Source organism: Neovison vison, chromosome 8 (genome assembly GCF_020171115.1).
Source record: "Neovison vison isolate M4711 chromosome 8, ASM_NN_V1, whole genome shotgun sequence".
NCBI lineage: Eukaryota > Metazoa > Chordata > Mammalia > Carnivora > Mustelidae > Neogale > Neogale vison.
In genome coordinates this window covers 25,690,922-25,716,878 of record NC_058098.1, presented here as the reverse complement: position 1 = coordinate 25,716,878, position 25,957 = coordinate 25,690,922, and the positions used below count along the sequence as shown (strand labels likewise).

The window sequence follows — 25,957 nt, the reverse complement described above, 5'->3', positions numbered from 1 at the left end:
CACTGACATCATGGTTTTTAATTCCTTCAGTAAAAGGAATCAGAGCTCCTTTGAGATGTGGTTGATTCTAGCATTAGGGCAGGAACTATACAAGATAAGCCCAGAGCATCTTACAGTGCCAGGAAGTAAAGAAACACTAAAACAAAACATACAAAATGAAATGCTACAAAAACAGACCCCAAAATCCCCCAACCGCAGCATGTCAACAGAGCAAAGGAGCCAACTGAAAGAGCTCCCAGTGGCCCAAGCTGGGATAGTTTCAGCATCGAAAGAAATAAAGTAGTATTTGAAGGTGGGGGGGCACCTGGGTGGCTCAGTGGTTTGGCCTGTGCCTTTGGCTTGGGTCATGATCTCGGAGTCCTGGGATTGAGCCCCGCATTGGGCTCTCTGCTCAGTGGAGAGACTGCTTCCCCCTCCCTCTGCCACCTGCCTCTCTGCCTATTTGTGATCTCTCTCTCTCTGTCAAATAAAAATAAAATTTTTATTTGATTTATTTTATTATTATTATTTTATTTATTATTATTTATTTATTATTTTACTGTCAAATAAAAATAAAATCTTTTTTAAAATGTGCTAAAAATGTATTGGATTATAAGCCAAAGTATAAAATAAATAGCCATATAAATAAGTTATTAAATGATTAAATAAATTTATAGATGAGGAGAGAGGCAAATGCAAAAGAATTCCAAATAATATATATAGAAACCTTGTCCTCAAGTAGGGAAATTATAACCCCCACTCCCTAAGAGTGGGCTGCCCAGAGCAACTTCCTGCGGAAGTGTAGAGTATGGAGAGCAGGGGCAAGGGTAGCTTTACAGTTCTGAAACCTGACAAACGTGATCGCGGCCAGGTGTGACCCAGCTCAACGCCAGTGCTCGTGAATTGTACTGATAGTACGTACCCTTGATTCGATGTATCAAGCGGGAGTGGCAAGAGCAGGGATGGCACTCTATGTCTGCGGTCTTCCTCTAAATAACCCCTATCTCCAGTTTTATAAGAGAAAAATATCAGATAAGGGGCCCCTGGGTGGCGCAGTGGGTTAAGCGCTGATTCTTGGTTTGGGCTCAGGTCGTAAGATCATGCCTCTCCTCCGGCTCTGAGCTCAGTGCAGAGTCTGCTGAGGATTCTCTCTCCCTCCGCCCCTCCCCACCCCGCTCTCTCTCTCTCTCCCTCTCTCTCTATGTCTCTCAAATAAAAATAAATAGGGCGCCTGGGTGGCTCAGCTGGTTAAGCGTCTGCCTTTGGCTCAGGTCATGATCCCAGGGTCCTGGGATCGAGTCCCACATCAGGCCTCTTGCTCAGTGGGGAGCCTGCTTCTTCCTCTGCCTCTGCTGCCTGTTCTGCCTGCAGCTCTCTGTGCTTCTGTTCTCTCTGACAAATAAATAAAACCTCTAAAAACAAAACAAAAAAAACAAACAGGGGCGCCTGGGTGGCTCAGTGGGTTAAGCCTCTGCCTTTGGCTTGGGTCGTGGTCTCAGGGTCCTGGGATCGAGCCCCGCATCAGGTTCTCTGCTTAGCAGGGAGCCTGCTTCCCTTCCTCTCTCTCTCTGCCTGCCTCTCTGCCTACTTGTGATCTCTGTCTGTCAAATAAATAAATAAAATCTTTTTTAAAAATAAATTAATTAAATAAAAATAAATATTGAAAAGGAAAAGAAAAATGAGTGAAATTCAAATCAATCATTGAAAAAAGAAAGAAAAAAAGAGAGAAAGGAAGGAAGGAAGGAAGAAAAGGGGTGCCTGGGCGGTTTAGTCAGTTGAGTGCCTGCCTTCTGCTCAGGTCATGATCCCAGCGTCCTGGGATCAAGCCCTGCATCACTGTCATCAGGCTCCCTGCTCAGCAGGCAGTCTGCTTCTCTCTCTCTCTCTCTCTCTCTGCCCCTCCCCCAACTTGTACTCTTTCTCATAATAAATAAATAAAATCTTTTTAAAAAATAAAATAAGAATGGGAGAAGATATTTGCAAATGACATTATCAGTTAAAGGGCTAGTATCCAGAAATCTATAAAGAACTTATCAAACTCAACACCTAAAAAACAAATGATCCAATCAAGAAATGGACAGAAGACATGAACAGACATTTCTGCAAAGAAGACATCCAAATGACCAACAGACACATGAAAAAATGCTCCACATCACTTGGCATCAGGGAAATCCAAATCAAAATCACAGCAAGATACGACCTCACACCAGTCAGAATGGCTAAAATTACTAAGTCAGGAAATGACAGGTGTTGGCGAGGATGCGGAGAAAGGGGAACCCTCCTACACTGTTGGTGGGAATGCAAGCTGGTGCAGCCACGCTGGAAAACAGCATGGAGGTTCCTCAAAAAGTTGAAAATAGAGGTACCCTACGACCCAGCAATTGCACTACTGGGTATTTACCCTAAAGATACAAATGTAGGAATTCAAAGGGGCACATGCACCCGAATGTTTACAGGAGCAGTGTCCACAATAGCCAAACTATGGAAAGAGCCCAGATGTCCATCAACAGATGAATGGATAAAGAAGATGTTGTATATACACGTATACAATGGAATATTAAGCAGCCATCAGAAAAATGAAATCTTGCCATTTGCAGCAATGTGCATGGAACTAGAGGGTATTATGCTGAGCAAAATAAGTCAAACATAGAAAGATAATTATTATATGATCTCACTCGTATGAGGAATTTGAGAAACAACACAGAGGATCATAGGGGAAGGGAGGGAAAAATGAAACAAAATGAAACCAGAGAGAGAGACAAACTGTAAGAGACTCTTAATCTTCGGAAACAAACTGAGGGTTACTGCAGGGTGGGGGGTGAGGGATAGGTGGCTGGGTGATGGACACTGGGGAGGGCATGTGCTATGGTGAGTGCTGTGAATTGTGTAAGACTGATGAATCACAGATCTGTCCCCCTGAAGCAAATAATACATTATATGTTAATTAAATGAATAAAATAAAATTAAAAAGAAAAATACCAGACAAATTCCAGATTTCTACAAAATACCTGACCAGTATGTTTCAAAACTGTCAAGGTCATCAAAACCAGTAAAAGCCGAGGAACTGTCACAGACGAGAGGAGCCTGAGGAAACATAACAACTAATATGTAGTGTTGTATTCCCAAAAGGATTGTGAAACAGAAAAGAAGAAATTAGGTAAAAGCTAAGGAAGTCTAAATAAAACTATGGACTTTAGTTAACAATAATGTGTCAATATTAGTTCATTAATTATAATAGATGTACCACAACCACATAAGATGTTAATAATATGGGAAACTGTGTGTGTGGGCAGGTGGGTCATGTGGGAATTCTGGGAAATCTTCCTGATTTTTCTATAAATCTAAAACTTTTCTAAAAAGTAGTCTCTTAAAAAATAAAAACATTGGGGTGCTTGGGTGTCTCAGTTGGTTAAACATCTGACGCTTGATTTCAGCTCAGGTCATGATCTTAGGGTCATGAGATCGAGGCCTGCATCAGGCTCCATGCTCAGTGGAGAGCCTGCTTAAGACTCTCTTTCTTGGGACGCCTGGGTGGCGCAGTTGGTTGGACGACTGCCTTCAGCTCAGGGCGTGATCCTGGAGTCCCGGGATGGAGTCCCACATCAGGCTCCCAGCTCCATGGGGAGTCTGCTTCGCTCTCTGACCTTCTCCTCGCTCGTGCTCTCTCTCACTGTCTCTCTCTCTCAAATAAATAAAATAAAATCTTAAAAAAAAAAAAAAAAGACTCTCTTTCTCCCTCTCCCTCTTCCTCTCCCCCCTACTCACTCTCACAAGCACTCTTTCTCTCAAATAAATATATCTTTTTTAAAAAGATTTTATTTATTTATTTGATAGACAGAGATCACAAATAGGCAGAGAGGCAGGCAGAGAGACAGAGAGGAGGAAGCATGCTCCCTGCTGCATAGAGAGTCCGATGCGGGGCTCAATCCCAGGACCCTGGGATCATGACCTGAGCCAAAGGCAGAGGCTTAACCCACCGAGCCACCCAGGCGCCCCAATATATCTTTTTTAAAAATGAAAGTACTGGGGCACCTGGGTGGCTCAGTGGGTTAAAGCCTCTGCCTTTGTCTCGGGTCATGATCCCAGGGTCTTGGGATCGAGCCCTGCATCGGGCTCTCTGCTCAGCAGGGAGCCTGCTTCCTCCTCTCTCTGTGCCTGCCTCTCTGCCTACTTGCAATTTCTGTCTGTCAAATAAATAAATAAAATCTTTAAAAAAATTTTTAAAAAAATAAAAAATTTTAAATAAAATGTACTAAGAGAGAACATGGAAGGTAGAGTGGAATCCTTTAGTTTTTTAAGGACTCAAGCACAGAAGCCATTAAAGAAAAAAAAAGAAATCCGCACCCATAAAAATAAATATGACAAAACACATATCATAAGCAAGACCAAAAGATAAAGGGCTAAGTTTGAGGGGAAAAGAGGCAATGGCTAACTCTGGAGAATCAAAAGAAATGAAATGTAATCACAGTATGCTAATTGGCTCAGCTATGAATAATACATGCACAGTCATAATAATAAAGATATTGAAGTGATTTATCCAAATAGAGAGGTATGGATAATATTGAGGGATGGAGAAAGAGGAAATAATACATGCACTTATTTAAGGGTGTAATAGTACAAATACTTATCTCCTACAGCAAGAAATTAAACAACATCAACAAAACAGCCCAAATTAAAAATTTAGAACAGCATAAGCATATGTTATTTAGAAATAAAAGGCAAAACCAGAAGGAGAGAGCTAAAACATAAGAAAAGAGGCTGTCTCTGGAAAAAAGAAATTAAATGGGGGAGGCCAGGGCAGGGTCTGCTGTTGTTTTTCTATATGATTTTTAAAAATATATATTTAATCAATAAAAATAAAAATGCATACAAATTTAAAAAAAAAAAAGAAAAAAGAAAAAAAGATAAAGGGCCATTTGAGATGCTGTCTCTGAGCGTGAATCACCCTGGAGTTATGGGGGAGGGTCTGAGGGTCACAGGGCAGAGAAGCTGAGAGCAACTGCCCCACCTGCACACCATCTCACAGCAGAAATGCTCCAAGGATCATTCTTTGCCTGGAAAAATCCAAACAGCAGCCTTGGTCAAGGTCAGTATTTTAGTTGCTTTTTGTTTTCCTCGCCGCAGTGCAAACCTTCCACAGTGCCAGGGATTTACTGAGACAGAAAAAGGTTTGGGCTATAGCTTCTCAGTCTTGAAAATGGAACCAAGGCCATTTCAGGTCCTTTTGGGGCTCCCATGGAGGTAAGCTGTGCCCCCTCGATTCAACAACATTAACAAGTAACAGTGGGCTGACTCTAGAGGCCTGTTGAGGGTGTCTGAGAGGCAGGAGGCAAGAGATGGAACAAGAGAAGGAAACCAGGAAGGCCAGGAGTTGGGAGAAAAGAAGGAAGCTGGGAACTGGGAAAGTAGTCCCAGCATGTGTTGGTGGATGAACCCAGTGGGGGGAGTAGAAGGAATAAACTCCAGGTAAACAAGGCAGCAGACCCACATTCTCACAATTTCCACAGGGTCCACTCCATATACAACTCTGTGCTCATTGCTGAGAGCAAAAACAGAGATGGTCAAAGTTTCAAGATACTGGTCCAGAGAAGTAGCTATAGTAACACGAATTAAAAAGGTGAAGAGACTGATGATGGGGCATTGGAAGAAGGGTGCTGCCTCTCACAGCAAAGCCTAAAGGTGCTGCTTATGTTCCACATCACCAACCACCTCATCAACCTCCCCCAAGGGCAGACCTCCAAGGTCAGGTCTGAAATCTTACTGGGAAACTGCCTGTGATCAACATAAAATATCTCACTTTGCCCTATTTAGTGCATTTTTGCCTTGAACATTTCCATGTTTGATAGTCGCAGAACTGCCTTCTCTTTCTCTTTTTGTCTTTGTTTTTGTGTCATTAAAAAAATGTGTTTAGTAAATACCAAATGGATTTTGCCATTAAAAGACCCTCATTGGAGGCTTTTTTTACTCTTTGCGCAGAATTTAACCCATTTACATTTACTGTGATTTACTGGTATTTGGTCTTGCTCATGTTAGCTTATTTATATTTTCTATTTATTATACCTCGTTTCGGTTGCTTCTTCTTTTATTCTCTCATTTAATTACTCTTGCTACATTGATCAGGTTTTCTTTGTTTCTTTTATTTTTTCCCTAGGGTTTTAAAAGTTCTAAATTCTATTTCTATTCCATGGAGATTATGGTTTAATTTTAAAGAAATACATCAGAACCTCTGCTTCCTTAATGGACTGTCAGAGATTATATACACTGAGCCACAAAAGGGAGCATGGAAACATCTCCTTCCTGCTATTTCTCCTTTGAGTTCACATCTTGCCTGGGCTGCTGTGTAGCCTGAGGAAGGGTAAGGAGGAGATTATTATTTTGTTTTGTTTTAAAGATTTTATTTTATTTTTTTTAAGTAATCTCTACACCCAACATGGGGCTCAAACTCACGATCCCAAAATCAAGAGTCACACGTTATTGGGACTGAGCCAGCCAGAGGCATTGGGGATCATTACTGTTATCAAACTCTCAATCTGGGTACCAGAGTCAGTGCTCATGGGGTCTCCACAGGTAAGAGTCCTGGGAATCAGGCACTGTTTAGGTGAAGTGAAAGAGTCTCACTTCTTCTTTGGGTCTACCCATTTCTTGGGGTCCTTCTGGGGCTGAGAGTGCTCATGAGAAAAGAAAGCCACAAAGAGGGACAAGGACTTAGAGAGAGAAGGAACAGAGCCCTGCTTTAATCCTTCCCTGTTCTGCAACCTGGTCCAAAAGATTAAAAAGTGAAAGCAGTTAGCCAAAAAGTGGAAATGACCCAAATGTCCATCACTGGGTGAAGGGATAAATAAAATGTGGTTTAGCAAGGGATGGAATAGTACTGAGCCGTAAGAAGGAATGGAGTCCTGGCACCTGCTACAATGTGAGTGGACCCTGGACACATCACGCTAAGTGAATGAGCCAGACGCAGAGGGACAGATACGTGATCCCACTTATTTGGTCTCTAGATAGTCCCATTTATAGAGACAGAGAGTTAAACTGTGGCCACTAGGGGCTGGAAAAGGAGAGAACAGGAGTTACTGCTTAACGGTTGCAGAGCTCCTGTTTGGGGTGATGGAAAAATTTGGGGGATAGTGGTGATGGTTGCTCAACATTGTGAGTGTACTTAAAGACACTGGACGGTCTACTTTAAGATGGTTAAAATGGGGGCACCTGAGTGCCTCAGTTGGTTAAGCGTCTGCCATCACGCTCAGGTCATGACTCCAGGGTCCTGGGATAGATCCCCATGAGGGGCACCCTGCTCAGCTAGGATCCTGCTTCTCCCTCTCCCACTGCCCCTCCCTTCGCTCATGCTCTCCCTCTCAAATAAATAAGACCTTTTTTTTTTTTTTAAGATTTTATTCATTTATTTGAGAGAGAGAGAGAACATGAGAGGAGAAGGTCAGAAGGAGAAGCAGACTCCCCACGGGAGCTGGGAACCTGATGTGGGACTTGATCCCAGGACTCCGGGATCATGAACTGAGCTAAAGGCAGACACTTAACCAACTGAGCCATCCAGGTGCCCTAAATAAGATCTTTTTTAAAAAAAGTAAAAAGGCTAAAATGGCAGGGCGCCTGGCTGGCTCGGTCCGAAGAGCATGCGACTCTTGATCTCAGGGTTGTGAGTTTGAGCCCCATGTTGGGTGCAGAGATTACTAAAAAACATAAATAAACTTAAAAAAAAAAGGTTTAAGTGGCAAATTTTATGTTGCACATATTTTATTGCAATTAGGAAAAAAGTGGACGTGGAGAGCTTTTTTGGAGTGGATTAATTCCTCCTACACTTAGGGAGATTGGAACCTGAAAAAGCCCCACACTTGGCTTGTGTTCGTTTCCTGCCCAGATCCTCGCCCAGCTCTCCAGCACTGGCCGAGGACAGGGCTCTCATGGAGCTTCACTGCAAGAAAGGCTCTGCGCCTCCTCCTTGTCATCATTTTTTTTCCCTCCTCCTTTCCCCAAACTGGCTCCAGCCTTCATCAGCTCAGGTCCTCCTGGAGCTGTCATCTCTCAACTTCCCTCTTTACAATAAGCACCCAGATCTCATTTTAAGAGAAGTGAATGTCTCCTGAACCACTGGGAGGTTTCTGGCCCCTTTTTGCCTTTGTCTGGGTCACTGTTCCACAGCTGCTGTCCCACCTCCCAAAAAAGCTCCTTGAGAACAATTATATCTTATTCATCTTTGTGGCCCTGGTCTCTTGTACAAGGTCATTCACGGAGTCTATCAGACACCAGGTGCATAGGGCAGTAGAGGTCCCTGAGACTCCCCCCATGCTTCCAACATGCCAGGCACCACGCTAAGTCCTGAGCTTTGCTCTGCATCATTTAACTCTTGGAATAACATTATGAGTTAGGGGTATTTTTTATCAATCCCAAGTAGGAAAGCACAGAGAGTGAAGTTATTTGCCCCAAGTCACACAGCTGGTAGGCAGTGGAGTTACTCCTGGGGCCTCTAGGGTCTGGGCTTAGCAGGGTGGGCTGGCATCCGGCTAGGAGAGTGCTGCTACAGGCTGGCAGGCTGCAAGGAGCATGGGGGCCTGAGCTCTGGAGACCTCAGGGGCCCGGGGGCAGGGGGTGATGGAGCTTGCAGGCCCCAGGCTGGGGAGAGGAGAAGGGGAATTCTCCCCGGCTCTCCTACCCTGCAGGACCCAAGGCAAAACTCCGGGCCAGGACAGAGGCAGTGGAGAGGGAGGCAGAGGTTAATGGAGACAAGTAAAAGTGTCCGTCACTGGGGCTTAAACAATGGAGCAGCCCCACTTCACACGCTGCTGGGAGGACCATTAAAACCATTAGCGGGACATTAGCGCTGCTTCAGGAACTAGAGCAAGGGGAGGCTGCAGAAGGTGCTGACAGCCTTCCCCGCTCTGGACAGAGCAAAGGAATCAAGGTGATGGGGGAATGGAAAAAAGAGCAGATCTCGGGGTCTCAGCCCCCGTATCTATAAAATGGAAGTACGTGCCAGGGGAAGGAGTACAGATGATTTGTCTCTCTCTTTCTGGATCTGGATATGATTTCTATGTTAGGGTCTTGATTCAAACATGCGGATCTCAGGAAAGATCAGGATAACATCACCCATAATATGCATATCAAATTATATATGTACCCCCATAGACCACTGAAAATTCTCGCAAGGTAGGGGTGACCCCCCCTCCCAACCCCAGCACCCCACCCCACCCCCCAGCCAAATTCCTCTTGCGGTATTTCCTTAAGCATCATATATTTATGGCAGGTCCCAGTTCCCAGGCCAAACAAAACCCTTGCCGTGCTCTGTCAGCATCTCCACCAAGGACGTTTTCCCTCCACCCACCCCATGGGCGGCCCATCTGCTCCAGATTCTCATCAGGAGAGAAGCAGGGCTTGGGGCCCTGCGGGTGCGCAGGTTCAGGGATGGGAGGGATCTGAGTTTCATTCATGCCAGTGGTTGACCTTGAGCAAGTGCTGAACCCTTCTGAGCCTTGGCTTTGGGATCCGCCAAATGGACAATGGGACTTTGCAAATCTGCAAGGGGAAGGGGTAAAGGGTGTGACATGCTCCACCCGGACCAGGTGCCAAGTTTTATTTACTTATTCATTTTAGAGAGGGAAAGGGTTGGAGGAGAGCAGAGGGAGAGTGAGAGAGAGAATCTTAAGCGGGCTTAAGAGTTGGATGCGTAACCGACTGAGTCACCCAGGTGCCCCAGAACAGGTGCCTAATTAATAATAACCCAGTGCCTACAACAGCACCCACACAGCTGACCTCCCTGTCCTTCCTCTGTTCTTCCTCTAAGACCCCGGAGTGTTGATTTCGGTTTTCCTTGTCTCTGTCATTGAACTGTGAGGGCAGGCAGGGCACAGACTCACTTCCGTTCATCCCTATCTCCTTAGCACCTGCAACCGTACCTGGCCATGGTGAGCAATGGGCAGAAGGATGGATGGATGGATGGATGGATGGATGGATGGATGGGTGAGTGGATGGGTGAGTGGATATGGGTGCAGGAGCAAGTGAATCACAGGAACATTATATAACCAGCTTATTTGCTAGGTAGAAATATCTAGGCCCAGAGGGTAAAGAGGCTCTGATAATACAGAAAATCAGCACTGGAAAAGCAAAGCAGGTTGTTTGTAGAGCATAACCCCCTATCTATTCAATAGTCTGGAAGGTTGGACCCCAAAATATTCACAGTGACCTGAGTGGTCAGATGATGGTGATTTTTATCACCATGATTTTGCTTTTGGCTACTGAGACCAGGTGTTACCTATGTAATTCAAAGAAATGAAAGAAAACCAAGTTATGCAGAAACAAAACAAAACAAAACAAAAATCCAGTGGCCACGTAGAGAAGAGATCCTCGCCCTCCTCTTTGGTGTACCTTGCCCACAGCCCTATAGGGGGATTGGGCAGCTCAGACGCCGCAGAGGACCCTGACGGCTGCCTCTGGACCTGTGAGGGCAGCACCCCTCCCTGGGACGTCATGTTATCAGGGGACGCTACAGAGCATTCTCCAAGGCAGTCCACGTCTCATCAAGTCTTCCTACCCTGCCCCCAAGAAAATGTATTCCTCGTACGTTCCTTGGTACAACGAAATGTGATTTCCATTTTATGTCTTTATAAGAATTTTCCCAAGAAAAGGGGAAGAAAGAGTTTATTGGACTACACTCCCCTATGTTCAGCTCAGGGTGGCCAAGGTGATGATAGCTCCTGGGCTCTGTGCCTTGCAGGGAGGTGCTGGGAGGCTGGATTCTGACCCCCCTGCCATGTCTTGCATATTGAGGACACCATACATATTTACTCCATAGAATCAGCCCTCAAAAAGAATCTTTTTTCTTTGTGTGAATATTATTATATTTTCATAATACCTAATGTCATCTGTGGAGAAGGGCCCGTTTCCCCGCATATTCATTTGACACAACTGGACAAGTAACATGGTTCTGTCTGGTTCACGTGTCAACTCTCCCCCAACCCCTGTCCCGTTCTGTTTGCCTTACTATTTGTCCCCAGGCTATCTCGTCCTGGAAAAAAATGAATTCTCGGGATTTTTCTCACCCAGACTTTTTAGATATAGAGCTTTGTCTGGCATTAATAAAATATCACTTATCCCAGCTTCTGTTCCTTTAGAATTGGGTTTATTTTCCATACGGCCTGCACAAGTGGTTTGCAAACACGACAGGTGTCCTCTGTCAGCATTTCGGGGTCAGAGGGATGCTTTAGGAAATGAAGCCACTTTCAGAGCCTCGTCAGCACACGGGGTTTGACAGTGGCAGAGCCGGGCCCCTGGCTGCGTCTGTATAGCAGGGCCATTCCTGGACCCCAAGGGGAGCCCAACTCTGACTTCTCTGCAGGGGAGAAACTACCACTTCAGATATATGTATTTTTTGTTCCAACTCAAGCTGAAGAATCAGAGACCTCTGGGTCCTTGGCCCTTCCCTGCTCCTGCATAGAAATAATCGGATGAGCACTGGGATTGCTTGCTTCGCCACATGCCCAGCCTATAGAATAGGGACTGCCTGAGGGACCGACGCCTGGACAGCTCAGGGCCATGTGGCAAGTGCCAGGGACTGGCAGATGAAAGGCCACATGTGCAAGGTGCGATGCTGGTTCTCCTGCCTGTTGTGCGCAAGGCAGGTCTGCAGGGAAACTATGAATGAAGGTGAGGAAGACACAGTTCACTCTGAGATACCCACTCTCACCTCCAGCCCTGGCTGGACTCTCAGAGCCCTCTGGGGAAAAGCACCTTCCCACAATCTGCCTTTCCTCTGTGAGTAACCCAAACCTCAGCAGGGTAATTCATCCATCTTGATTCATGAACTTCGGTTCATTCACAGATACTCATCGAGTGCTTCTTTGCCCAGCATGTGTGTCTTCTCCCCTTTTCTTCAACAACAGAATACCTCACACTCTCTGCACCAGCCATATCAGCCTGTCTGATTCTCAGGGGTACTATCCTTCCTTGAGCCACAGGGCCTTTGCACAAGCTGTTTCCTTAGCCTGGAGCTCTTCCCTTCAGACCTCTATCTCAGTTCATGTGTCTCTTTCTGAGGCAAAGCCCTGCTTTGACTCATCCCTCATGCCCATCTAAGAGTACTTGAAGCACCATGTGTCCTAATGCATGGCCTTCATCACAGCTGCACTGCGATGACAGACTCATCTTTCCCCCACCTGTTCGTTGTTACTTGCTCTGAGCTGGGCATTGATGTATGTGTTTTGTTTTGTTTTCATTAGTGTCTGTTTCCCCCAAATTGTAAGAAGAACCAGTAACAGCAGTTCCTAAGACTTGTTCATCCCTAGAGCCTGGCTCATGGAGAAGGGCTCCATAAATATTTGCCGAATGACTGAATCCTTGCCAATGTACCTAACCCACAGTTTTAATTCCCCACAGACAGTGAGAATTTGTACAACAAGACAAACTACAACGGGATCCAGTAATGAGGGATCACAACATGCCCTACACGGACCACTATTGGTTCCGGGGGCGATGTGGATCTAGCGCCATTTTGTAGGAAAGAAAGAGCCGTGAGGCTGGACGACCAGCTGTTCCAGCAGCTCCACACTTCCCCGGGACAGATGAGAACGGCGATAAGAGAGTGTGAGTAGCCGGGCGCTCATGACCGTGTGGACGGTTATAGGAAAAGAAATGACTCTGGAGCGGGAGGCAGACGTCTCAGGCTGAACGTGCACAGTGGTGTTCAGAGTTTATAACTAGTAGCGAAAGCACCCTTATTACCGACGTTCCTGCGCAGAAACAATCTTCCCGCTGTGAATTAGAGACCCCCACGCCATCGTCCTCACTCACATTATGTTCGATCACATGACGACTCTTGGGGTGTAACCATCATAGAATAGACCACCCCAGGTGAGAAGACGTAGGAGACACAGAGACATAAACGACTCTACCATCCAGAACAAAAGCTTACTTCCTTCAACCCTTAGCGGCTGAGGCGAGGGGATGGGAAGACACACCACCCCTCCTTGCTTAGAGGAGGGCGGAACCGGCCGTGTTCAAGCCAGCCAGCTCCAGTCTTCGAACTGGGAGCCACAGCTTCTAGATGCTACCTGGACGCATCCCGTTACTTCACCTCGGAGCTGGCTGTGGCGTCCACGCCCACCGCGGGCACATGCTCGGGTTGTCAAGGAGACCAGCAGTATGTGGGACAGCATGCACCCAGGGCTGGGAGTCAGACGTCAGTTGGGGGAGGCGGGGCGGAAGACCCATTCCCCTAGGTAGGCCTCCAAGATACAGCAGATTCATATGTCACAACAGATGAGAAAATCTGAAGCGGGAGATAAGAAATTCTGACCCTGGTTTTAGGCGGTGGCGGAGGGAGGGGGGGTGGCATTCACCTAGTCCTTCCTTAAAGGACAGTCATGCTACTTGCTCTGCAAAGAGCTAGAAGGTAGACTGTGTGGGGAGGCAGGCAAGAGTGGTTTTCTTTTCATAGCCTGTTTCCATGGTGCCTGACAGCACTTGGCAATCTATAGCTGGGAGTCTTGGACAGCCAGGGGGCCCCAGGGCCTTATCTTATGCAGGCCACTCTCCAAAGCCCATCCTTCTGGCCTGCCTGGGCCCCCAGAGGCCACAGGCAAGCAGCCAGGGCCCCTCTCTCACCTCCCTGGGGGAAAGAGGTGAGCGACATTGCAGACAAATGGCAAAGCAGAGAGAGAACAACCGAAGAGCCAAGGTCTACAGCTTAGGCACACCCCCCTCCCTCCATGCCCTTGGGGAGAGTTCAGAGAAGCATGAGCTTCCCGGGTTTCACTGAGGACCTCATAGGGCGGTCGGCCCAGCCGACCCCCTAACCAGGAACACATTCTTTCCTCTCCCCTCAGCCTGGATGGCAAGGCCCGGATCACCAGATAAGGGCCTCTTTGACTCCCAGTGTGTTTACACACGCTGTGGCCCCACACCTTGGAAAGAACCAACCACATCCAGGCGGGTTCGCACGCTTCCGGGCCGGGTGAGGGAACGTGGCGCCTTACCTGTTCCTGGGAGTTCATCACTCGCAACTTCATCTGCTTCAGGTACGTGGAGGTAAGGGGCATGTTGTAATCGATGATCCCGGAGACCAGGGGAGAGGGAGGCTCGTTTTCTGGTAGAAAGAACAAAAGGAAGCCACTTTGAGTCTGTGCCCAGGGCCCCCTGGCAGGTACCACACCCTGTCACCCACACCGAGAACACAGAGCCTGAGGAAGAGGAAGGAACAGGCCTGAGCTCACAAGCTGGCGGCTCAGCTACCACACCTGGCCCGTGGATAGGGACCAAAGGCACTGAGGAGAGGCTGCAGTGGGGTGGGTGCTTGTGTTTGGGAAGAGTGCACAGGTTAAAATTCCGGAATATTTGGCTGCTTTGAGAGATGGAAGTTCTGGTCACCCAGGGCCCATGTGGCCATGGGGCCACCCACCAGTGCGGCTCTGCCACAGCTCCTTCTTGCAGATGGGGCAGGAGCTCTCATTTCCTATGCCCATTTTCATGTGAGTACTTTCGCCAAGCCCTAGAAGGCATCTATGCTTCCAACCCCAGTCTGAGCCAGCTTCCTGCGGCACACATGCCACCACCACCTGACCCCATCTCCCACCCCCACCACGTCCTCCCAAAAGCACGGGCAGGTACCATATGGCTCATGGGTCTGGCCCGGGCCTCCAGCGCCCGTCTCCCAAAGTCTGGTCCGTCCTTAATCACATGGAGAGGAGGCCTGGCCCTCCCATTTATTGCTTTCTCGTCCTGAAGATCAAAGTAAGCCATGCTCCTTTTGTAGAGCATGTGCAAAGTGTGGAAAGATGTAAAGAAAAAACAAAAAAAAAACCCCAATCGCAGCACCAAGCAGCTTGGCATATGCTTCTGTTTGTGTTTTCTTTCCTTTGATTTCTCTTCCTTGTGTACTTGATATTAAAATGCATACAGAAGGGGCGCCTGGGTGGCTCAGTGGGTTAAAGCCTCTGCCTTCGGCTCAGGTCATGATCCCAGGGTCCTGGGATCGAGCCCCGCATCGGGCTCTCTGCTCAGTGGGGAGCCCGCTTCCCTCTCTCTCTCTGCCTGCTGCCCTGCCTACTTGTGATCTCTATCTGTCAAATAAATAAATAAAATATTTTAAAAAATAATAAATAAAATGCATACAGAAAATTATGTAGTCTGCTTTAAAAAATTTTTTTTTCAAAACATCATCATAGTCATTTTACCCACCATCAAAAATCTTGTTTTCTGGGTATTTACCCTAAAGATACAAACGTAGCGATCCGAAGGGGCACGTGCACCTGAATGTTTATAGCAGCAATGTCCACAATAGCCAAACTATGGAAAGAACCTAGATGTCCATCAACAGATGAATGGATAAAGAAGATGTGGTATATATACACAATGGAATACTATGCAGCCATCAAAAGAAATGAAATCTTGCCATTTGCAACAATGTGGATGGAACTAGAGCGTATCATGCTTAGCGAAATAAGTCAAGCGGAGAAAGACAACTATCATATGATCTCCCTGATATGAGGAAGTGGAGATACAACATGGGGGGTTAAGGGGGTAGTAGAATAGATGAAACAAGATGGGATTGGGAGGGAGACAAACCATAAGTCACTCTTAATCTCACAAAACAAACTGAGGGTTGCTGGGGGGAGGGGGATTGGGAGAGGGGGGTGGGGTTATGGACATTGGGGAGGGTATGTGCTTTGGTGAGTGCTGTGAAGTGTGTAAACCTGGCGATTCACAGACCTGTACCCCTGGGGATAAAAATATATTATATGTTTATAAAAAATTAAAAATTAAAAATTAAAAAAATTTTAAAAATATCTTGTTTTTCTTTGCAGATAGCATTTTCATAGCTGTGTACTATTTTATCCGAATTTATTTTAAGTCATTCACTTGCAACTGGCTGCTTAGGTTGTTTCCTGTTGGGGGCTATTGTAAACAATACTAAAGGGAACATCTTCATCTGTGAATATTGGTGTGTATTTCTGATTGTGTCCTTTGTAAAGATTTTATTTATTTATAGCATGGGCATGCATGCAAGAGGGGCAGAGGGAGAGGGAGACAGCATCTCAAGCAGATTGTGCACTGAGTGTAGAGCCTGATGTAGGGCTCGATCTCATGACCCCAAGATCATGACCTGAGCCGAAACCAAGAGTCAGACACTTGACCGACTGAGCCACCCAGGTGCCCCTGATGGTGTCCTGTTTAGACAATCCCAAAAATGGAATTCATGGGTCAAAGAGTAGGACTTTTCGTGACTTAAAACCTCCAGTTAAGCTGCCTTCTGCAGAGGCTGCTGCAGTGGACACTACCCAGCCTTCGTGTTCTGCACCTGAGCTGCCCCTGCAGGTGCCCCCAGGGACAGACTAAAACGGCACAGGAATAAATCAAGGAGGATGGGGAGCATGATTAAAAGGGAGCCTGTCACACCACCTCCCCCTCTTTCAGCTTCCCCTTCAGATGCCTTCAGATGACCAATCTCAAAACGCTGGAGTCCCCTGCTGGAGTCTGTCACCCTGAGTGGGGCCTCATTTGGTCCATTAGTCACTTGACCCTGCTTCACCCTCTCCCTGGGGATGAGTCTTGGTTACCTGCTCTCTGGTCTCCTCTTTCTGCCTCCAAGACTCCAGGCTTTTCACCCAAAGCTCCCCCTGCTGCCTAGTTCTGTTCAGGGGCCGGAATTTGAGCAGTCTGAGGAGAAGCAGGAGCGACTTCTGGACTGGCCAGTGCCTGTCCTCCCCCATCACCGCCGGGCTGGAGAGATGGGCTGAAGGGCAACCGGGTGCCGGGGCCCCGGTGGAGGAGCCAAAGGCCAGGCCAGAAAGGTCCCTGTGACCTTGAAAACACTATGCCATATGAAAGAAGCCAGATGCAAACGGGCAAGTACCATAGGCTTGCGCTTGGATGGAATTATCTAGACTAGGCAGACTCACTGAGACAGAAAGTGGGACAGAGTTTATTAGGGACTGGGGCTTGGGAATGGGAAGTTATTGCCTCATGGGTACATGGTTTCTGTTTGGGGTGGTGAAAATGTTTTGGAAACACAGCAGGAATGGTTGCCCAATGGTGTGAATATAAATAATGTCACCGATTGTATACTTAAAAACTATTAAAATGACAAGTTCTGTGTTATAAATGTTTAACAATAAAGAAAAAAAAAGTCCCTTCAAACAAGGGGGTGAAACTATGCAAAAGGGACAAGGGAGTCCCCTGCTTGATATGGATAAAACGGCCCAGAAAATAGAGTCCGTGTAGACCGCATCTGGGGGACTAAGGGGTGTCCTTTTGAGGTGCTATACTTCTGGGAACCATCTAGCTTGAATAACATTTCTTACCAAGTTGTATGAAAATGCAGAACTAGGGGCGCCTGGGTGATTCAGTGGGTTAAAGCCTCTGCCTTTGGCTCAAGTCCCAGGATCCTGGGATCGAGCCCTGCATCGGGCTCTCTGCTCAGCAGGGAGCCTGCTTCCCCTTCTCTCTCTGCCTGCCTCTCTGCCTACTTGTGATCTCTGTCAAATGAATATATAAAATCTTAAAAAAAAATGCAGAACTATGTTTTGCTTTTTATTTATTTTTTTATAAATATTTTATTTATTTATTTGATAGAAAGAGATCACAAGTAGGCAGAGAGACAGGCAGAGAGAGAGGGAAGAAGCAGGGTCCCTGCTGAGCAGAGAGCCCGATGCGGGGCTCTATCCCAGGACCCTGAGATCATGACCTGAGCCGAAGGCAGAGGCTTTAACCCACTGAGCCACCCAGGCGCCCCTGTTTTGCTTTTTAAATCTGTGTTGTCACACTCAGAGTTTTTGTGTTCTTGAAGATTTTTATTCTTCGAGGAAGAACTAAAGGTCACTAATATCTCAGAAACTGGCTTAAAACGGGCTGAACTTTTTTTTTTTTAATAGAGATTTCCTCTTGGTTCTGTGGTGGAGGGATCTGGCCCGGCTGTCCACTGGCACCTTTGCCCAGACGCCTGGTGTGGAGGGAACTAAAATCAGTTTCCGTGGCCTTGGGTCCTCTTCTTGCCTCCCCACCCTCAGCCCAGACTTGACCTCCTGGAACCCAGGGGCATGCTGGGACCTGCCTCCTGCCCCAGAGTGACGGGGCTGGAAGCAGGTGTGAGGCAGACATTTGAGCAACCCCACTGAGATGGTGTCACTCAACAGGGCCCTGGTTCCTGTTTTCAGATGCTGGGTCTTCAGATGGAGAATTCGGCCATTTCCGTTTCATTTCCTCAGAGACATGGCTGTCTGGTGAAAAGCTGCGGGCAGGGCCACCCTCGCCCTATGGATGGCTGGTCAGAGCCGCTAAGGAAGGCCTCATCGAGTGTCATGGTGACTCTCCGTGTCTGGTCATCCACGGAGGCCGGCCACCCCTGGCCTGCCTAAATGCCAGGACTGCTTATGAGCACGTATCTTTAATAAAGCCAGGTACAGGGGCTCCTGGGTGGCTCAGTGGGTTAAGCCTCTGCCTTCAGCTCAGGTCATGATCTTGGGGTCCTGGGATCGAGTCCCGCATGAGGCTCTCTGCTCAGCAGGGAGCCTGCTTCCCTTCCCCCGCCCCCCACCTGCCTCTCTGCCTGCTTGTGCTCCCGCTCTCTCTGTGTCAAATAAATAAATAAAATCTTTAAAAAAAAAAAAAAAGCCAGGTACAGCTTGGTTTAGGGAAGAAAAAAGCAACGGCTAGGATGGCCCTCTCAGGGCGGAAAAGGGATCTTCCTTGACCTGTTCCCACCCCAGCACGTCGGCAGCTCTGAAACCATCTCTGGCGCCCAGAGGCGAGCTGGGAGGGCTCGAGACCAGGAGCCAGGCTCCCCTGAGCATGCGCACACACACACACACACAGACACACACACACCCCCACTGAGACCCAGGTGCCATGAAATGCTCCCGCCTGCGCCTCCAGAAGTGAGAGTTCCAGCGGGTGGGGGGCATTCCGGGTGAGGGAAGGTGCTGGGAGCTGGTGGTGGGACCGTGTGAGAACCCCAAGTTTTGGGGCCATGGGGAACCCCGGGGTTCTGGAGGTTCGGCTCCCGTGAAGAGGATCCGCTTGGTAGAAAGGAGGCGAGGAGCAGGGGCCAGCGGGAGCCCTAAGGGGTCCTGTGCTCACAGGACAGACGCATGCCAGGCTAGGCAGAATCTAAGGTGACTAGCAGCGGCTTCCTTGGGCTCTGTGAAGACAGGCCGGCCCCCGCTATGGTCAACACACAGAGCGGCCATGCCTGAGCCGCGCTGGGGCGGTGGGCGTTTGCAGGGGTCACAGGGCCGCCATGATCCAGCAAGTGGCTGGGGAGAGAGGCAGAGGAACCTCTCAAAGAGATGTCTCAACACTCTTTGCCAAGGACAAATGAAACCAGCCCAAGAGCTAGCCCTGGGTTTATGGGCCTTGGAAATAATCAGTGATGGGGCCTCTGGAGCCAGGCCAAGCCAAGTGCTGACCTCCATCGCTGGGCTCCAATGGCATGCACCCATCAAGGCAAGCTTCAGGGGAGGCAGCGGGCCTCACCCCTCCAGGTGGAGCACACGGGGGCAGTTCTCCGGAGCTTTCACCTACAGAATGGAAGAACTCAGTCTAGGGACCCCCGTGGCTCCCAGGGCTAGTGGCCAGTCTTCCAGGTGGGGCTGGGTGTTCAAGTGTGTGGGCATCAGGACGGCCCAGAAGAGCCATGAGAGCCACCAGACTGTGGGGGTGTTCAGATCTGGAAAGAGATGTGGGCCTGGGGCTGGCTCAGTGGGTGCTAGAAAGCCTCTGTCCTAGGGATGTGAGTCAGCAGACCAGCAAGTATTGAAGGAGCACTGCTGTGTGTGCATTCGGGGTGGGGCAGGTGGGGGGACCCTGTAGGCACAAGCCATGCTCTCAGCAGGGGGAACTGATGGCCAGTCTATTAGAGCTCAGGGGAGGAAGAACTCAGAGGTCTCTGGAATAGCTCAAGACGGCTTTGCGGAGAGAGGATCCGAACAGTGTTCAATCACCCAGCCAGCAGCTACTCAGCACTCCTCAGGAGTTCCACACAGACCCTCCTGCTCCAGGAGGCGGGTACTAGTATGAGTACCCCCATCTTACAGATGCCGCACCCTCCTCGGGTCGTACAGCAAGCCAGTACGAAAACTGGGCCAGGCCAGGCCAGGCCAGCAACCTGGCTGAAATGGGAAAGACTGCAGGGGCAAAGGAAGCAGCTGGAATGGGGTCACCTGAGGGGGAGGACAGGATCTGGAGGGCTAGGCACAGAGGGGGTTGGAAGTAGACAGAGCAGTCTGGGCCTGGTGCGAAGGAACCACCACCGGAGGGAGTGGATGATTCTGTCTCCGAGGGAGGGTCCCTGCTGTAGATAACTTGGTGGCCCACTGCTAAACCTGGTTTGTTGCCATGCAATTTATATTTTCTCACCTCAGAGGAACCAGAGTGTGTCTGCAGAGGCCCCTTTCCCCAGGAGCTAGGGCTGGTCTGAGGGCACACCCGGTTCTCACCCTCTGTGCTCTCTACGCCTGGACTCACTCAGGGCTGTGGAAAAGGAGCGTGGAGCCGGGAGGCCCTGGAATTTCCCATCCTTGGACTTCCTGATCCTCAGCAGCCTCCTTTGTTTCTGCTCCTGGCGCTGGGGGAGGGCACGGGACTGTCCAGGCCCCCACGCTCCGCCAGGGACAAACTGCTGAGCGGGGAGGCTGCTTTGCTTCCTTTCTTTCTTTTTAACACGAGGCCAGGAAGCCAGGCATTTTCCCAACAGCCCCTCGAGAAGTCTCCATCCTGTTCCCTGTCCCCCTCCTGCCCCCCCCTTCCTGGGACAGGAACACAGCCGGGGTCTGGGGCCTGGGGCAGAAGAAGGAGGGGGACGGCTGGCATGGCAGGGGTGCCTAGGAAAGAGCAAGCAGTATGGCCGCACCCTGAGAGGCCAGTATGGTGGGAAGAAATCAGATCTGCAAGCTCTCAGCTTGGGTAGGGGAAGGGGCACCCTGCCAGCTGGTGAGGGTAGCCCAGGCAGCTAATGCCTCTGGCCATTAAGCAGACAGGGGAGCCTTTTAGACTCTGAGGCTCTCCACTAGCAGCTTCCAGAAAGCAAGCACTTCCTTTTTGCCCAGCATCCAGGTTGCGTACCCAGGGTGTTCACCTAGGTGGGGTGGTTGATCAGCTGTCTCCCTGTCGAGCCCCTGAACACTGGCATTCTTGTGTCTGGACACCGGGCACAGAGGGCAGGGGGAAACAGGCTGGTGTTTCCCACGTGCCTGCTGCACTGGCGCCATCCAGAATGGGCTCCTTTAATTCAACTCCAAGAGGCAGGCATTCCTCCCATTTTGCTGATGATAAAATAAGTTCTCCTGTCTTCTGGAGGAGCTTGGACAACTGATTTCACCATGACACTCGTCTGTGCCTCATTTCCTCAGCTACAAGCTGGGACAGATCCCTCATAGGATCGTGGAAGCTATTATGAAGAGAGGTCCCCAGCCTGCCATGGGATACTCAGCAGCAACGAGGTACCACAGCCAGGCCCGCTGGATGCCCCCCACCATACTTTGCCATGGGCCACACTGTCTCCAACTCCCTCAGTGTCTCCTCCTCCCTGTGGGGGAAGCTGTGCACCTGGGGCCTGAGAAGCAGCATTCTGTCTGCTGCCAGCAAGGACGGTCCCCGAAAGCTTTGCACTGCCTGCTCTCCGGCCCTAACCAGCCTGGAACAAAACCCTGGAAAGAGAGGTTCCTCTGCAGAGCCCACAGAGCTGGTTGAAATTCCAGGAGGCTCCCTCCTGGTGGGAAGTGCTCACATTCTCTCTCTCTCATTCTCTCTGTCCCAAACCCCCCCCTCCACCCCGCCAATCCCTCCCATCCTCCTCCTCCTCCTTCTCCCTGGCGGGGGCAGGAATACTGGGGGCAGCTCAAAGAAGAGACAGGCTGCCTCCCGGCCAGGCCAGAGCCCATGGATGAGAAGGAGTGGAGCTGCCGCCCCAGAGACCTGGCCACCATCACCGAGGAGTGGGGGAGGTGACAGTCATCCTCCACCCTGGCAGCAGTACAACGGAGGGAGCCTGTGGACACCCCAGAGCAGCCCACAAAGCAGGCCCCTCGTGGCCTCGCCTCGCCTCCATTCCTCTAGGCTAGCGCTTTAGTGTCTGACTCCGCCAGTTGCTATGGAAACGGTTAGGCCAGAACAGGAAGGGACAGGCAGCCACCAGCAGGGCACGCGCCTGGGGACCCAGACCCTGACAGGGTGGGGGTGCAGCAGAGAAAGCCCTCCTGGTCTATTTGCAAGCACCAAATACCAAATACCCTCTTGGCCCAGGGCTTGGGGGTAGTGGGGGGAGCTCCGAGGCATTGGCAGCCTTGCAACAGCCCCAGCTCCCTCCTCCTGCGTGAGCCCCGTGCCAGGTATGGGGTTGAACCCTCAAACCCCAGGGGTCCCCTGAAGTAGGCACCACGATTAACTCTATGCATGGATGAGGAAACTGAGACTCGGAGAGATGAAATCGTTTGTTCGGGACACACCGCTGCTGAGTGGCAGAGCTGGGATTCAAACCCACCAAGTGTGGCCTGGGGGGGGGGGGCTCTGCTCTTAAACCAGGAACCCAGCATTTACGAGGTATGAGCCACACTTGTTCCCATCCCACAGGCTTTAGAAGCCACCCACGTACCCAATGAAGCAGCCCGTGGCCTGATGACCCCACAGATGGGAAGGTTTCCGGATTTGGTCTGTCAGCTGGTGTCAGTCACTCACGGGCATTGGAGACCACCCAAAAAACCCACAACTAAACAAAACAAAACAGAAAAACACCCCACCTGACACCTACGCTATGATTTCTTTGTCGTCATCTATTTGAGCTTTGTTGATTTGGAGGGTATGGACATCTGTCCAAGGGACCCACTTCGGCTGGTCACAAGTGCTCCGGGCATTTAAATTCTAGGTAATCCCCACAGATTCCCTGGTTGTTTGTGGGGGAGGGAAGGAACACTCAGGGAGGACCTCCTATCGGTGGGTGTGGGGCTCGAGGGTAAAAAGGCACAGGTGGCGAGAGGCATGCCCCTGTCTCCTGAGAGCTCACAGACCGGTCAGTGCGACCAGACCCATGAGGACACCGCTCAGGGCGAGGTCTGGGTGACAAGAATGAAGGAACTGAGGGAAGAGGGCGAGATGATCTGTTTCCATCAGGAACATCAGTGGGAGAAGAGGGTCTTGATGGGCAGTAGGAACGTACCATTTGCTTTTCAAGGAAACTTGACATTTTTCTTACAGTTAAGAAACAACAACAAGAAAAAAATGAGGCTCTTTGGGCAGGGACCCACACTGGCCTCTGGGAATTGTGACAGCCACTGGCCATGCACTTTTCTGTCTGTTCCAGCAAGGGGCGGGCCCTGCTGGTGGGAGGGCCTCTCCCTGCACAGCATCCCAGAGCCACCAGCATCCCCTGCCTCCTCCCCTACCTTTGGGCTCCAGGCCGTTGGAGTTAAAGTGCATTCTCTTCTGACACTCGGTGCAGCTCATCAGGAACCGGGTCACGGCCTCTCGCGGGAGGAAGGCATAGGTCTCCGCAATCTGAGGACAGAAAAGGTTTGCTCATTATATGAGACCGGGGGAGGCCGCCTGGTCACCAGGTCACCAAGATCTGTGTGCTGGTGGCAGATGCTTGGCCCTTGAAGAAAAGGAAGGGATTCGAGGAGCAAGGAGCAGGTGTCCTCAGTTCTTAGCCATGGAAATGAGTTAGCACTCTTATGAAAAACCACTTTTTTAAAAAAAAAATGTTGAATAAAAGAGTTAGAAATTGAGAAAGCACAAACAACGAAACATTATCTAACCTATGTTTTAATAAGTAATACTCCTCTCAGAGCATTTAATTGTTGCTCCTGAAAAATGAGTATATAAACACTGCTCTAGGGGAGGGTGAAACAATTTCCATTCTTACGGATGGATAAACTGAGACCCATGAATCTACCAGCTCTGGGCCTATGGACGGAGTCCGAGGTTCTAAAAAGGTCTTTCCTGCAGTCATTCGCAGATCGAGAACATTTTAGGGAGCGCTGTGAGAGTCTGATGACAAATTTTCAAACTGGACACGCTGTTAAGGACGCCCACGTTCCAGGTGCGGTCACAGGGCCCAGAGAGGTAGACCTACTTGCCTAAGGCCACACAGCTTGTTAGAGGCCATGGCAGACCAAAGCCAATGCTCCAGGTCACACCGCGCCGGGACTGCCTCCAGGGGGCCTCACCTAGCCAGGGACTCGGGATGGGAGGGGAAGTAGGTGGGAGGGAATACAAGAAACAGGCTGGGAGTGTGGGCCCAGAAGCCCAGATGTACCCTCTTGCTCTGGGTTTCGGGAAACGTACTTGCCCTGGTTTGGCGGCCTCTTGGGCCCGGGTTCGCTGGCTGAGACTGGTAGTTGCCCAGTTGCTGGTTTTCGCCCATTTCCCAGAGCCCAGGCCGTCCCGCTCCTCTCCACTAAGGGGCAGCATCACCCCAGCATTCCACCATCCTCCCTGCAGCCCAGCCGGGGAAAGTTGGCCGAGGGCTCTGGTCAGCCCACGGAGGGAGGGGACTGCTCTCCAGCACAGCACAAGGTCTGCTCCTTTGGGATGCACGAGGGCCCTGTGCCATCTCTGTGGTGGTCGGGAGGTGGAGTAGGGCAGGGTGGAGTGGATGGGGGGCCGGGGCCGGGGAGGGAGGGTGGGAGGGCGGGGCAGTGTCCCAGGGCTATGGCCAGGCCCTCAGAGAACCAGCTCAGGCTGTGCCCTCAGCTCAGCTGGTCTGTGGAGCTCGGGGGCCACCCCTGCTTGGTGGCCGGCTGCAAAGGCAGAGTTAATTTTGGTGACACAATTGTTATTTCTCAGCTGATTTGATGCTCTGCGGAGCAGGCAGGCTCCTTGATGAGTTATCTCCCTTCCAAATTCCCTGTCTGATTGCCTTCCTCTGGAGGTCAGGGACAAGGGCAAAGCCCTGTGCTCTGATTGGAGCTGGTGGATGGGAGGGTAGGCGGCCCGTCCTCCTCAGGTCTAAGGGCTCCGGGATGGGGGCTTTCCTGCCACACACAGAGACATCTTCATTCCCAGCCCAACCTGCCTGGAAGACTCAGGGGTGGCATGTCCCTATCAGGCCTTTGGGCCTGAAGGGCCGATAGCGGCAGGAGTAAAGGGGCAAGGGTGCAGGTTGTCCGCCAGGCAAAGAGCGGGACCTTGGCTGAGCTGGGCAAACAGGTGAAGCCCCGCCGAGGGGCAGCAAGGTGTGGCGTCCCAGGTCAGACATCTGGGATGAGTTGAGGACCTGGGGGAGGAGTGTCACAGTCCGCTGGGAAAGGAGGGAAGTTGCTGCCATAGGAACAGCCTGACTTCGCTCTGCGGAGCTCACCGGCTGCTGGGCAGAGAAATCATTTCTCCAGCTCAAGGAAGCCCTTCCTGGCCTGGCCGCTCTGGAAAGGGTGGCCTGCAGCACAGGCAGAGGCCCCACTTGCCACCTGACCCGCCGAGGAGGGTCCAGGTGCAGTTCCCAGAGAGGGCCCGGTCCAGGGGCCAGAGTGGCAGCCCCAGCTCTCCTGGCCTCGGCAGGGATCCCAGCAGTGTGCCAAGCTGGCTGGCGGGCCATGGGGCAAGGAGCGCTGGGCATGTGGCTTCCGGCCGCACAGGAGCAGGTGGGGTGGGCTGGAGAAGGCTGGGGGAGAAGCCCTTGGAAGCCTTGCCCTGGGGGGCTAAAAGGTCTGCAGCCTCGTGAACAGCTGCGGGGGGTGAGTAGGGGGAGTCAGCTGGGGGAGCAGAGGCCTGCCCAGCTCCATGCTGCTGTAGAGGCCGGCATGGAGGAAGGGCCCCGTGGGGCCTTCAGCCTTCACTCTCCAGGCTTGTCCACATAAGAAATGGGATCTCCATTCCTGTTCCACCACACAGAGGTCAAGGCCACAGGCCCCCAGGACGAGCTGAAAGGAGGAGGAGGACAATCCTCGCTTATGCCCTCCCTAGTCAATAGGCGGCTGGTTTTCAGATAGTTTTGGAGCTCCAGATGCAGTTCTGGAAATAGTCTCTTGTGTGAAGCCAAAATGTGAAA

General features: G+C 50.3%; 1 protein-coding gene across 1 annotated transcript in view; it reads right to left on the bottom strand.

Moving 5' to 3' along the window:
* NOL4L (nucleolar protein 4 like) overlaps window positions 1-25,957 on the bottom strand; it is a 131,171-nt gene that overhangs the window by 51,896 nt on the left and 53,318 nt on the right. Inside the window, exons 3-4 of the mRNA XM_044263252.1 lie at window positions 23,355-23,466; window positions 13,959-14,068 (exon numbers count right to left, since the gene is read on the bottom strand). Of these exons, the coding sequence (XP_044119187.1) occupies window positions 13,959-14,068; window positions 23,355-23,466 (222 nt within the window). The remainder of the gene's footprint in view (window positions 1-13,958; window positions 14,069-23,354; window positions 23,467-25,957) is intronic.